This window comes from Mastomys coucha, unplaced genomic scaffold (genome assembly GCF_008632895.1).
Source record: "Mastomys coucha isolate ucsf_1 unplaced genomic scaffold, UCSF_Mcou_1 pScaffold21, whole genome shotgun sequence".
Lineage (NCBI taxonomy): Eukaryota > Metazoa > Chordata > Mammalia > Rodentia > Muridae > Mastomys > Mastomys coucha.
Window position 1 is genome coordinate 111,159,397 of NW_022196904.1, and position 13,704 is coordinate 111,173,100.

General features: G+C 42.6%; 1 protein-coding gene across 7 annotated transcripts in view; it reads right to left on the minus strand.

The window, feature by feature from the left end:
- Positions 1-5,079: 5,079 nt before the first annotated feature.
- Positions 5,080-13,704, minus strand: part of Palb2 (partner and localizer of BRCA2) — a 22,994-nt gene continuing 14,369 nt past the window's right edge. For 5 of the 7 annotated variants that reach the window (XM_031388177.1, XM_031388173.1, XM_031388171.1 and 2 more), the window contains 5 exons: positions 12,574-12,735; positions 10,363-10,479; positions 9,428-9,515; positions 8,345-8,493; positions 5,080-5,545 (listed from right to left, as the gene is read on the minus strand). In XM_031388177.1, the coding sequence (XP_031244037.1) occupies positions 5,335-5,545; positions 8,345-8,493; positions 9,428-9,515; positions 10,363-10,479; positions 12,574-12,735 (727 nt within the window). In that variant the 3' untranslated portion in view covers positions 5,080-5,334. Of the gene's footprint in view, positions 5,546-8,344; positions 8,494-8,970; positions 9,262-9,423; positions 9,516-10,064; positions 10,148-10,362; positions 10,480-12,573; positions 12,736-13,704 lie in introns of those variants that run through there. The other 2 variants (XM_031388178.1, XM_031388174.1) reach the window with 2 other exon arrangements.

Sequence of the window (13,704 nt, forward strand, 5' to 3'; positions counted from 1 at the left end):
AAAAAAAAAAAAAAAAAAAGAATTCATTTTGACACTTTGAAATCTGAGACTGTGAAGAAAAATGAACAAGTGATGTCTCTGGTGAAGCCCACACACCAGCTAGACACTAAGCAAGGTAGACACAGAGAGGCAAACTCCTACACTAACACACTTTCAAAGTGTCCCTTTGTTTTCAGCTAAGGCTTTCTGGTGTATGTTGAGCATGCCTAGAATCGGTCCTGTGCATCCCCCTCAACCCTGTAAAGACATATGTACCCCATAACCTAAAAATGTGCCTACTATCTTTTTTTTTTTTTAAAGATTTATTTATTATTATACATAAGTACACTGTAGCTGTCTTCAGACACACCAGAAGAGGGCATCAGATCTCATTTATGGGTAGTTGTGAGCTACCATGTGGTTGCTGGGATTTGAACTCAGGACCTTCAGAAGAGCAGTCAGTGTTCTTACCCACTAAGCCATCTCACCAGCCCCTACTATCTTCTTAAATGAATTAAACTGAGCATGCTCAGAAGTCTGTTTAAGGATAAAAGTATGATTAAGAATGGGCCAACCCCTGTGTGAAAATATATGGAGGAGCTCACCGAATAAAATTCCTCAGTGTCGGCCGGGCGGCAGTGGTGGTGCACGCCTTTAATCCCAGCACTTGGGAGGCAGAGGCAGGTGGATTTCTGAGTTTGAGGCTAGCCTGGTCTACAGAGTAAGTACCAGGGCAGCCAGGGCTATACAGAGAAACCTTGTCTCAAATAAAAAAAAAAAATCCTCAGTGTCTTTGTTTAATGAGTATCTTTTTTGAAAAGAACTCCTTTGGTCTAGAGAGATGGCTCAGCGATTAAAAGCACTGACTGCCCTTCCAAACCTCCTGAGTTCAAATCTCAGCAACCACATGGTGGCTCACAACCATCTGTAATGAGATCTGACTCCTTCTTCAGGAGTGTCTGAAGACAGCTACTATGCATTTACAAATAACAAATAAATAAATCTTTAAAAAAAATTTATTTGGTTGTCCTGAAGCCGATACCTGCCCCCTGGGTTCAAGGAACCCTCTTTAGTCTGTGCTATTGAGTAAAGCAGTGTTTCCTGAGGACCAGTCACTTGGATAAACATCCACCTCAGACTTTACTTGACTACTTTCCAAAGAGGCCCTCTTCTCTCTAATTTAGCAACTACTGTAATACTTTTTGGAATTTACCCAACACACGGTTAATGTAGCCTGACTACTGGATATCTGTGAGATCTGTTATTAGTCTCTTGTTTAAAGACTATGAGCATTAAAAAATTCTGTAATCTCTGGGCGGTGATGGCGCACACCTTCGATCCCAGCACTTGGGAGGCAGAGGCAGGCCGATTTCTGAGTTTGAGGCTAGCCTAGTCTACAGAGTGAGTTCCAAGGCAGCCAGGGATAGACAGAAAAACCCTGTCTTGAAAAAAAAACAAAACAAAACAAAATAAAACAAAATTCTGCAATCAAGGAAAAACAATGGAGAAGGGGTCATCGTATTGGGAAGACTTCAGCCCACAACAACTGCCATCAACCAAAGATCCTGACCTTTCCTATAAGGAGTAGGAATGTGATGCTAAGGCCAGGAATCTTAGCTAAGGCATGGACCACTGCATGGCCTGCCTGTTTTCCTTTCACCCAACTCCTGGATTTTGTTAAAGTATTTAACAATCCAGATTTGAAATCCAGATGATGTAATAACCACTTCCAACTTAACAGGCAGACTTATGAGACTGTATTGTGATCATCCCGTTAGCATAACCATACAGACACTCTGTGGTGATCCCCGGCAGCTTTCACAGCAGGCAGGGAAAACCAGTCAGAGTGAAGAATGAAACTCAGCTCAGCCCGATTTTACTGTAATCAGCACTGGATCAAGGCTTCTAGAGTCTGGCTCAGATCATTCTACTTTAGCCATATTTAAGCACACCACAATTTTGAAAAGAAAAAAAATATTCAGATGACAATTAACTCAGTCCCAAGCACAGAACAATTTAAGATGTATTTACATTGAGATTCTTTACAAAGTACATCTGGCTTCTTTCACAAGAATGGGGACATTGGCTCAGAGACAGTGCCCGAGATTTGGGATCTAGGGATCTTGACTAAGGTCTGAGAGTCAGGATTGGCCTGGCCCTAAGATAACATAGAAGCCACTAAGGCTGTTGTAAAGCACAAGTAACATTACTTGTAAGGATGTGTTATGGTCTAAAAGCAATGCTCAAGAAGGAGGGAAGGGTCTGGGATAAGTAATATCATGGATTCTGAGAGATACAGGCAGAGTCTGTCTTATCAGGCAGCAAAGAATCACCAGGTTGTAAAACTACATCATTCCTGGCATTCTAGGAAGAACCAGCTACACACTTCATTCCACTGAAAAGGTAAGCTGTGTGTTTAATTTTCCTGGCTTCTCCAGTGCTTATCTGTGTGCACAAGGCCTCTTTTGCTCTCTATATGTGTTTATACTCAACCTTTTTTTTTCGAGACAAGGTTTCTTTGTGTAGCCCTGGCTGTCCTGGAACTCACTCTGTAGATCAGGCTGGCCTCAAACTCAGAAATCTGCCTGCCTCTGCCTCCAAAGTGCTGGGATTAAAGGTGTGCACCACTACCGCCTGGCCATAGTCAAGCTTCTTTAAGAACTAACCTACATTCTGTTTTTAAAGATTCATTTATTTAAAAATAACCTACATCTTTTTTAAAGATATATTTTATTCATTTTATGGGTATGAGTACACTGTAGCTGTACAGATGGCTGTGAGCTGGGAATTGAACTCAGGACCTCTTGCTGGCCTCGCTTGCTCCAGTGTTATTCACTGTAGCTATCTTTAGGCACACCAGAAAAAGGTGTCAGATCTCATTACGGGTGGTTGTGAGCCACTATGTGGTTGCTGGGATCCGAACCCAGGACCTTCGGAAGAGCAGTCAGTGCTCTTACCCGCTGAGCCATCTCGCCAGTCCCCAATAACCTACATTTTAAAAAACGATATGTTTATTCATTTTCTGTATATGAGTACGTTGTAGCTATCTTCAAACACACCAGAAGAGGGCATCAGATCCCATTCCAGATGGTTGGTGAGCCACCATCCTGGGACTTGAAGTCAGATCCTCTGGAAGAGCAGTCAGTGCTCTTAACTGCTGAGCCATCTTTCCATTCCTCACATTCTACTCACTCTTGACCTACTCATCTAGATTCCATGCCCTGCGTGCCCCATTTCTTTCTTTAAGACCTGGTAGCTCAAGCTGGCACTTGGGAAGATGAAGAAGAAGATCTGCTATAAGTCTGAGACAAACAGGTAACATAGTGAGTCCCAGGCAGCATGCACTGTATCTGAAATAAATATATAAATACATACATTCAAGCCCCCCCTCACCATTTAAACATCAGTCTTTTGTTTGTTTGTTTTCAAGACAGGGCTTCTCTGTGTAGCCCTGGCTGTCCTGGAACTCACTGTGTAGACCAGGCTGGCCTTGAACTCAGAAATCCACCTGCCTCTGTCTCCCAAGTGCTAGGATTAAAGGCGTGCACAACCACCGCCTGGCAATATCAGTCTTTAATCCACCCCTGACTTTAAACTTTCAAGTTTCCAGAACCAGTGTGTGCCAGAGGAGTTAATTCCCACTTGAAACTGACTCTGACTTTCACAGTTCTATATCCAGTTACCTATTACGAATTCTTTTTAGGTGATTTCTAAGTACTCTTCTTACAATTACTGTTACCATCACTTACCAAGCCCATATCTACCTGCCTCTATTCTCAGCCTTCACGGAGCCTTTGCTCTTTCTGGAGCCAGAATATATCCTGATCTGCTTACTGCTCAGTCTCTCTTCCTCTTCTTTTTTTTTTTTTTTAAAGATTTATTTATTTATTATATGTGAGTACATTGTAGGTGTCTTCAGACACTCCAGAAGAGGGCATCAGATCCCATTACAGATGGTTGTGAGCCACCATGTGGTTGCTGGGATTTGAACTCAGGGCCTTTGGAAGAACAGTCAGTGCTCTTAACCACTGAGCCATCTCTCCAGCTCCTCAGTCTCTCTTCTTTACTTGCACAATGAAGTTTACATAAGACCCCTGGCTACCTGGACTGATCCTGGACCTCATTCCCTATGGCATGCTTTGATTGTCTTTGCAATTCAGAATTGTCTGTGCTTTCTGCCTGGAATCCCTCGCTTGTGCTTCACCTGTTTATTCTGCAAGAATCAGCTGTCACCCTCCACAGCTCTTTCCTGCTGGTACTAAGTGTCCAACCTTTGCATTTCCATAGCAGCAATGGATCTAACCCTTAAGGGTCCTATGTCGCACTTAAGCTTTATGTCTCCCAGGACAGACCCAGCAGCAATCCTTACATCCTAACACTAATACTCCTCTGTCCACTGAGTCATCATTGCACTGAACTATGACTTCACCTGACTCAAGTTTCTTAATTTTCTCCTTCTCTTCTTTTGGACTGCATCTTATGTATCCCAGATCAGCCTAAAACTTGTTACATAGCTGAGAATGACTCTGAACTCCTGATCTCCTTGCCTCCACTTCCAAAGTGGTGGAATCATGGACTTGTATTACTATACACTCAGGAGGTAGAAATAGGAGGATGAGAAGTTCAAGGCCTTCCTCCACTACACAGTTCAAGGCTAGCCTAGGATCCTAGCCTACAAGAGACCTGTCACAAACAGGGGTAGGGAACAGGCTGTTAATGATAGGGTGCTGACTCACATTTAAGGATGCACATGAGAATGCGAAAGAGGAAGGCTATTTCTTTTTTTTTAAAGATTTATTTATTATTATATATAACTACACTGTAGCTGTCCTCAGACACCAGAAGAGGGTATCAAACCTCATGACGAGTGGTTGTGAGTCACCAGTTAGCCTGGCTGACCAGTGTGCCCTAGAGATCCAGCTGTCTTTGCCTTCCTAGTACTAGGATAACAACTGTGTCACTATGCCATTTCCCACTGGTAACTGAAGTCAGGTACATGGAACCATTTTACTGACTGAGCAATCTCCCCAGCCTTTTAAGTATTTCTTATTTTTGAATTGATATGAACAGACTGGAAAAAATAGAACAAGCCAAGCAGAATGTGTCAAAATAAATATTTATTTACATTTACTGCTTATTTACAGCTGTAATAGCAAATGTGCAAAGTATGACTTAAAACCACTAACCTGAAAGTAAGTATAAACAAATGTTCAGTCAGTAGTATCACCATCAGAATAAAATTAAATTTGTGGGAAATACATTCAAGTAATCACATTAAATGTCATTCAGATACTGTATTCTTAAAAAAAAAACAAAAAACCAAAAAAACAAAAAACAAAACCAAACTATTGCCTCTTAAAAGTAGCGGTATATAAATATATTTCCATCCTTTTGCCCAGCTAGCAAATGGGAACCTGTACCCGACCATTTAACCAAAGACCAACTCTGGTCAGAGACAGGTGGGAGGAGAGCTGTGCAGTGACCCAGAAGCAAATCCCAAATGGCAATTGTCCCAGAAGTCAGCACTGCTGCTGCGACATGATCTTTCACATCCCCTTCCAGGAACCTGTGACAAAGAGGAAGAGACAATTCAGATCTCACATCAAAAGCTTCAAGGACTCAGAAATGGCTCTGCAGGAAAGGCACTTTACTAATAAACACCCATGTTTAATCCTCAGGACCCACAAGATGGGTAGAAAAGTGACTACTGAAAGTTGATTTCTGCTTACTACACACTTGCCATGACACATGACTCCAACAAAATATATGAATTAATTAAATGTAAAACACTAAACTTAAAGCTTGAAGGAAAAATATGCTCCCAAGAATCAGCCAAGACCAAGCCTCCAGCCACTGAGTGGTGACTGCCTGTACAAGAGGACTGCTGGCCTGGACAGCACAGTCCAGAGGCTGCACCTCATACTGCCCAGCACTAGCTCAATGCTCCCTCCCCTCTCCCTGCTAACCACACTCAGTCAACCTGAGTGACCTTGCTCTGCTAGTGTTTCTGTCTCTGTCTGTCTGTCTGTCTCCCTCCTCCTTTCTTCCCTCCCTTCTCCCCCCTCTCTCATTTCTCTGTAAGACTCTAGCCCCGACTTGAACCATGCCTGGGAACTTATCATCCAGGCCTGTCACAACCATCCAAAGTTCACCTGAAGCACAGCAAACAGCAAACACACTCTCCCCCAAATTCCTGAGGCTGCCTCATTTTTTGGGATTAGGAATCCCTAGAAACCATAAGCATAACACCATGCCACATTCTACCATTGAACTGTATTCCAAGTATTTTTCTTACTTTAAAAAAAAAAAAAAAAAAAAGCTGGAGAGATGGCTCAGTGGTTAGGAGCACTGACTGCTCTTCTGAAGGTCCCAAGTTCAAATCCCAGGAACCACATGGTGGCTCAGAACCATCTGTAATGGGATCTGATGCCCTCTGGGGTGTATAAGCTACAGTGTACTTAGATATAATAAATAAATCTTTAAAAAAAAAGAGGAAGAAGACATTGACTTATTTATTGTTTATGTGTTTATTTATGTGTATTTGACCTATGGGACCCACATGGTGAAAAGAGAGAACTGGTTCCCACAAACTTGTTCTCAGACCTCAACACCCACTTTAAAAATGTAAAAAATAGCAGGGCAGTGGTGGCACACACCTTTGATCCCAGCACTTGGGAGGCAGAGGCAGGCAGATTTCTGAGTTTGAGGCCAGCCTGGTCTACAGAGTGAGTTCCAGGACAGCCAGGGCTACACAGAGAAACCCTGGTTTGAAAAACCAAAAAAAAAAGCAAAGGCTCTAAAGTCCGCACCTGGGCTTAAATTCTAAAGACAACTAAGTGTTGTGTGGCCCCAAGCAAATTAACCTTATCAATAGATGAGGATAGTAAGACATTTCTCATGGCGCTATTGTGAGGATAAGCGAGAGGTACGTTAAAAAGCTTGAGGGTGTGGGGTCTGAGAGGTGGTCAGCAGTTAAGAGCACTGCTTGGGCTGCTCTTCCAGAGGAATATGGTTTGATTTCCAGCATCCACACGGCAGCTCACAACCATTCCCACTCCAGTTCCAGGGAATCTTGACATCTTTGAGCCTCTAACTGGACTGTGGGCTACTTTGTGAGGTCTCTTCCTCCACCCTTCACAAATCCTCTTCTTCCCTTTCAACCCCATATACTAGGTAGGAGATAGAGGGGAAAGGAAAGGAAAAGGGCGATGTTATCATTAGACCACTTCCTGCTGACTAGGGGCATCGAGTACCTTGGGGCAAGTTTGAGCTTCACAGCTATATCTAATTTCTTTTCTTCAGCTCTTCACACTTGACTACTTGGCAAACTGCAACCAACAGCACCCAACCACCAATCAGCCAACCAGCCCCTTCTTTCAGGGCTCTAGCATTTCTATATCCTCTGACAAGTCCCCAGAATTCCAAACATCACACACTTGCAGAAACTTTCTGCAGCTGGCAAAACCACGCCTCTGCTAGAACATGAGGCAAATCATAGTTGGCTTCTGCAAAGAAGCCCCATATCCCTACACCTGCGATTAAAATGAAAACATATGCTTATAGTATTTCTGTGTTTTTTTTTAAAGAACCCAAAATTCCAGAATTCTCACTATACCTCATATTGAAAAGATCTTCCTAAAGTTCATTTAAAAGGTCTTTAGTCTTTTTTAGAAGTATTTTTAGTTTTAAGTATGTGTATGTGCCTGTGTGCAGGTGTGTGTGTGTGACCACTGGTGTCCACAGAGGCCAGACACCCTTTGGAGCTGTCATGCAGTTATGGATGTCTGACATGCCCTCTGCAGTAGGAGCCATGCACTGATTACTCGTGATCCATCTCTCTCTATGTTCAGATCCTGTTTTTTCCTTGAAGAAAATGTTCTTAGGATGCTGAAGAGACAGTTCAGTAATTGCTCTTGCAGAGGGCCTGAGTTCAGTTTCCTGCCCCCCATATCAGGTGTTTTACAACTACCTGTAGCTCCAGCTCTAGGGATCCAACACCTCTGGCCTTCCCTGTCCCCTACACTCTTCTACACATACTTTACATACACAAGTAATTAAAGACAATAAAAAAGTTTTAAGTATATATTTTAAGCCAGGTGGTGGTGGCTTTAATCCGAGCACTGGAAGGCAGAGGCAGGAATCTCTGAGTTCCAGGATACCCAAGGCAACACAGAGAAATCCTGTTGAAAAACAAACAAAACAACAAAAAACTCAATGTTTTCTATAAAAAACTCTACTAGTGAGCAACCTCCATAGCACAACAGACTTTAGCATCTCATATTTTCTATAGATTTTAGCGACACAAAAGTACCCAGCATAGTGCCTTCAAAATTACCTCACCTCTGAACAGCAGCCACACACTTACCTTCCAGCCTGTCCCTGAGGAAGGGAGCACAGCACAATACCCACACTCTGAGCTGTCTTAGGGTTAATCACCAGCAGCTGAAACACAGGGCTTCCAAAGGCCTGGCTCTCTTTGGCACAAGGATGACTCAGAACAACAAACAGGAGCCCCTGTTGCAGGAGAGAAATAACCACCCAACCATCAAGAGGATGTTGGCAGTGGTGACAAAAACAACGCAGAAGGAACTATCAACAGACTCTTCAACATGTAGGACATAACCACCGCCTTCCCTTCATCACACCACAGCAGCTGAGGTGATTGCCACACTGAGCTTCTGGATCCTCACCAGTCCTGACGATCATGAATCCAGCAAACTCCTCAGGTTCCTAGACTTTAGATACACCTTGTGCCATCATCCGATGGGAAAAGGCTGGTACAAAGACGGATGTCATGGAGACGCATACAAGGAACCTTCAAATTGGAAGTCCTCATTCATAAACTCAATCTCAGAATTCCCACAAAGTGACAAAAAGGAACCATCACCTGTGGTTTGTATGGAAAAACCCAGGGAAGACCTCTCCCTGCTTTGAGGGTCAGTGAGTAGGAGTAATTAGCATATACGAAATGTGCTAATTACGTAAATGGAAACAAACAGGTACATTCTAGAAACAGATTCAATCTTCCTAACAGATCACAAAAAGTAGGCTGAAGATTTTGTGATAGCCTGAGATACATACTGAGTTCTAGACCAATCAGGGCTAATTTTTCCCCCTTTCCTTTGTTAAGTAATTAGGCATCAGCTTTGATAACAGAGATAATATTTTTAGGACAAATTCATAGTTTGGAAGTGGGTCTTTAAGTCAAAAGGCATAGATTCAAGGTCATCTTACTCAGTACATAGAAAGTTGCAGGCCAGCCTAGGCTACAGGGGAACCTCTCTCAAATCAAAAGGAAGCAAAGCAAAGCGAAGTCAAAGCACACTGCCATCCAGTGTTGAAAGAAAAGACAACAGGAGGGCATGCTGACTGCCACTGTTACTGTCCCCACTGGTGAGACCAATGGATAACACAAATAAACACCGCATAGCCCTGGATCACTACTCACCATCTCAGAACAGGCTCTGTGACAGATGGAAGCTTGGTAAGCATCATCAATGTGCATCTTTTTCAGGAGCTGGCCAGTTTTTAAATTCCTTAGATATCAAAATAAGTAAGAAAATTACATTCTTCCAGTAAAATGACTTTCATGTAGTATACATCTTTTCCTTTTAAAGATAAGGTGTCACGCCAGGTAGTGGTGGCGCAAGCCTTTAATCCCAGCACTTGGGAAGCAGAGGCAGGTGGATTTCTGAGTTCCAGGCCAGCCTGGTCTACAGAGTGAGTTCCAGGACAGTCAGGGCTACACAGAGAAACCTTGTTTTGATGAAAAAAAAAAAAAAATAGAGTGTCACTATGTAGCCTAAGCTAGCCTCAAACTTGTGTTGAGTGCTGGTATGGCAGGCCTGTACCACATGCCTGCTTCACACAGAATGTTCTTAATTTGTTAACACCTATTTTGGAAGGTAACAACAGAAAATCACTAAGGAACAGAGCACTGAAGGTTTTTTTTTAATTTCTTTTTTATTTATATGAGTACACTGTAGCTGTCTTCAGACACACCAGAAGAGGGCATCGGATCCCATTACAGATGGTTGTAAGCCACCATGTGGTTGCTGGGAACTGAACTCGGGACCTCAGTGCTCTTCCGCTGAGCCAGTTAGAAACAGTGCTCAGATGCTCTTTTCCGCTTATCTAGGTTCGCTTTCTTGGCAAGCCAAGGACAAAGCTGACAGTGGAAAAGAGAAAAGCACAGGCACGTCTGCATTCTCTCGCTGAGGCAGCGTCTTTCCACATGTCCCTCTCTAGATCCATCACCTCCTCCCTCAGCGTCCTGTGTTACGGGATTGCAGGTATACACCACCATACCCTGCCCATGCCCAGCGTACCCAACTTTCACAACTATGAAACAGAAGCACATTCACACATAAAGCGAAAGCTTACCAGATCACAATGCTGTTCACAGTGGTAGTACCAAGCAGAGCGTCCTGCGTCCCCTGGACTTCAGCAAAAGTCAGTACAGTTTCATCGGGAGGCATCAAAAGCTGCTCATCTGTGCTGCTGTATTTAAAACAGTACTGAAAATCACTTTTGAATCAAAACAGTTCCTAAGTAGTCCTCCTGTACATTACTAGACTATGTACATAACAATACTAAATGAAAGCTGCTCTTCCAGGTCCTGAGTTCAATTCCCAACAACCATTCACAATGCCATCCAATGCCCTCCTCTGGCATGCAGGTGTACATGCAGATGGAACACTCATGTACATTAAATAAAATCTTTTTTTGTTTTATTAAATTATTTTATTTACTTTAAATAAAACTTTTTTTTTTTTTTGGTTTTTTTCGAGACAGGGTTTCTCTGTGTAGCCCTGGCTGTCCTGGAACTCACTCTGTAAGACCAGGCCAGCCTCGAACTCAGAAATCCACCTGCCTCTGCCTCCCAAGCGCTGGGATTAAAGGTGTGCGCCACCACCGCCTGGCTTAAATAAAACTTTTAAAAAACCAAGAATGAATACCAGAAAAAAGTTTTAACTAGAAGACTTCTAAATTTTCTACAATAAATACATCTTATTAATCTCATCTTCTTATTCACTCTAGCCAATGTTAAGCTCACAAACATTCTGTTTAAATCTATTTTTTCCTATTCCTACCTCAATGTTGGAACTACCAATCTATGCAGGTGACCAACCCTGAACAATGATATCATTGCCCCTTCCTCTTCAGCCACTCAATCAGCAGGTTTATTGACTCTGTGGACTCACTTCTCACAAATCTATCTTCTTTCCTTCTCCATCAACACTTCTCTGGAAATTATTTGATTAGTGCCAGGGTCATCTTGCTGTCCAGGCTGGCCCAATACTCATTGTATAGCCCAGGCTGACTCCCTCATAACAATTCCCCCAGCTTCTGCAGGTGTGTACACCACATGCAGTTCATTTCCTTAATTTAAGGAACCCCTGGACTCTTGCCCAGATTGCCATGTTAGTTCAGGGCTAATTATGACAAATAAGATCCCTCCCCTCTGTTATGAGGAAGGACAAAAAAAAAACAGTAAAGACAAAAGACTAAGATATAGCTCAGTAACAGGGTCTAATCCCCAGGATTAAAATGAAACAAACTGGGAAAGTATAGGACATGACAAAAGGAGAAAATGTTTTAGTTCAGGTTGTCACATGCTGACCCTGAAGGACTGAGAGGTGACTATTATTATTATTATTATTATTATTATTATTATTATTATCATTATCATTATTATTATTTTGAGACAGGGTTTCTCTGTATATCCCTAGCTGTCCTGGAACTCACTCTGTAGACCAGGCTGGCCTCAAACTCAGAAATCCGTCTGCCTCTGCCTCCTAAGTGCTGAGATTAAAGGTGTGTGCCACCACTACCCAGCAAGAGGTGACTATTAAAGAAGCATGCAGGTCTAGAGCATGAGAAACAGCTGAGAGCTAGAAATGCATGTTTGCAGTTTACTAGCAACTAGACAGGCAAGGAAGCAATGGATAACATAGAACAGGGTACTTTTTTTTTTTTTTTGGTTTTTCAAGACAGGGTTTCTCTCTATATCCCTGGCTGTCCTGGAACTCACTCTGTAGACCAGGCTGGCCTCGAACTCAGAAATCTGCCTGCCTCTGCCTTCCAAGTGCTGGAATTAAAGGCATGCACCACCACTGCCCGGCTTCTTTTTTTTTTTTTTAAAGATTTATTTATTTATTTTACGCATATGGGTACACCACCATTGCTCTCTTCAGACATACCAAAAGAGGGCACCAGATCCCACTACAGATGGTCCAGATGGTCGTATGCCACCATGTGGTTGCTGGGAATTGAACTCAGGACCTCTGAAAGAAGGTCAGTAGTGCTCTTAACCACTGAGCCATCTCTCCAGTCCCAGGGTACTTCTAATATTCAAGAGACACACAGCAATTCTAAACAAAGCCAGAGAGAGAACCAACTACATTTACTCAACTGGCTTCCCTGGCTTCCGCCTCTTTAACCTGCTTGTTGGTTGCATTATGTAGCATTAAGGCCAGGCTTGCCATCATACCTACAGCAGAGAAAATCAGGTTCCTAGGCATCCACTTTTCCTGAAGCCTGAGATAAAATGCCCCTTACAGAACAGTGAAGACCAATCGATGCTTTTCTTACCTTCCATCTTCAGCAAATGTCATGATTTGTATTCGCTGATTGCAAAAGGTTCCAGTGCTACTAACTAGTCTCCTCTTTGTTAGGCCAAGTATAGATTTTATATCTCCAGATTTCAGGAGGACTTGCTTTTCATTTTCATCACCAGAGGAACACAGCAACGCCCTAGACCAAACACAAATCCGAGAAGCCAGGAGTAAGCAGTGAGTAACAAGGCAGTAAGTAGAAATCTTAAATAGCAACTTGAGTCATAGATGTCAGTCTGCACATGCTTTCATTTTTTAAGGACTGTATTTTGTGTGTGTGTAAGTGTAGGCATACATGTGGACGTGGGTCCTGGTACCTGAAGCCTAAAAGGCTTAGAATCTCTTGGAGCTGGAACTACAGGTGTCTGAAGGGCAACTGGATTGTTATATGGGTGCTGTGTTCTGAATTGCTAAACTGTCTCTCTAGGCACTAGATTTTTTTGGAAACAAGGTCTCACTATGTAGCTCTGGCAGGCTTTGAAGTTGCTATGTAGACCAGGCTGGCCTCAAACTCAGAGATTTGCTTGTTTCTGTCTCCTAAGCACAAGGAATTAAAAGCTTGTGCTATCATGTTCAGCTAGATTAAATTTTTGAAGCAGAGATTTATGTAACCCAGGCTGGCCTAACAATTCTCCCTCAGTGTGCCACCATGCCTGTATCAAAATTCAAACTCTTCTATGATTAAAATAAATTACTTTTATTTTCAATTATATATATTTGTGTGCCTATGTGTGGGTATGTGTACCTAGTGTAGTGTCCATAGAAGCCATAAGATGTCAGATCCCTTCAAGCTAGAGTTACAAGTGGTTGTTAAGCTGCCCTACAAGGGTACTGAAAACTGAACTTGGGCCTCCTGTTCAGTGCGGCATGCACTCTTAAGTGCTAAGCCATCTTTCCAGTCCCCTGACATTTTTTTTTTTTTTTAATTTTTATGTGTATGTGTACATGCCTGCATGAATTTATATATCAACACACATACAGGATCCCACAGAGGACAGAAGATGGTTATGTCTGTGGGCTCCATGTGGGTCTTCTCAGAGGATAGTAAGCACTGTTAACTATTGAGCCACCTCTCCAACCCATTTGGTATGTTTTTATTTTTTTGAGT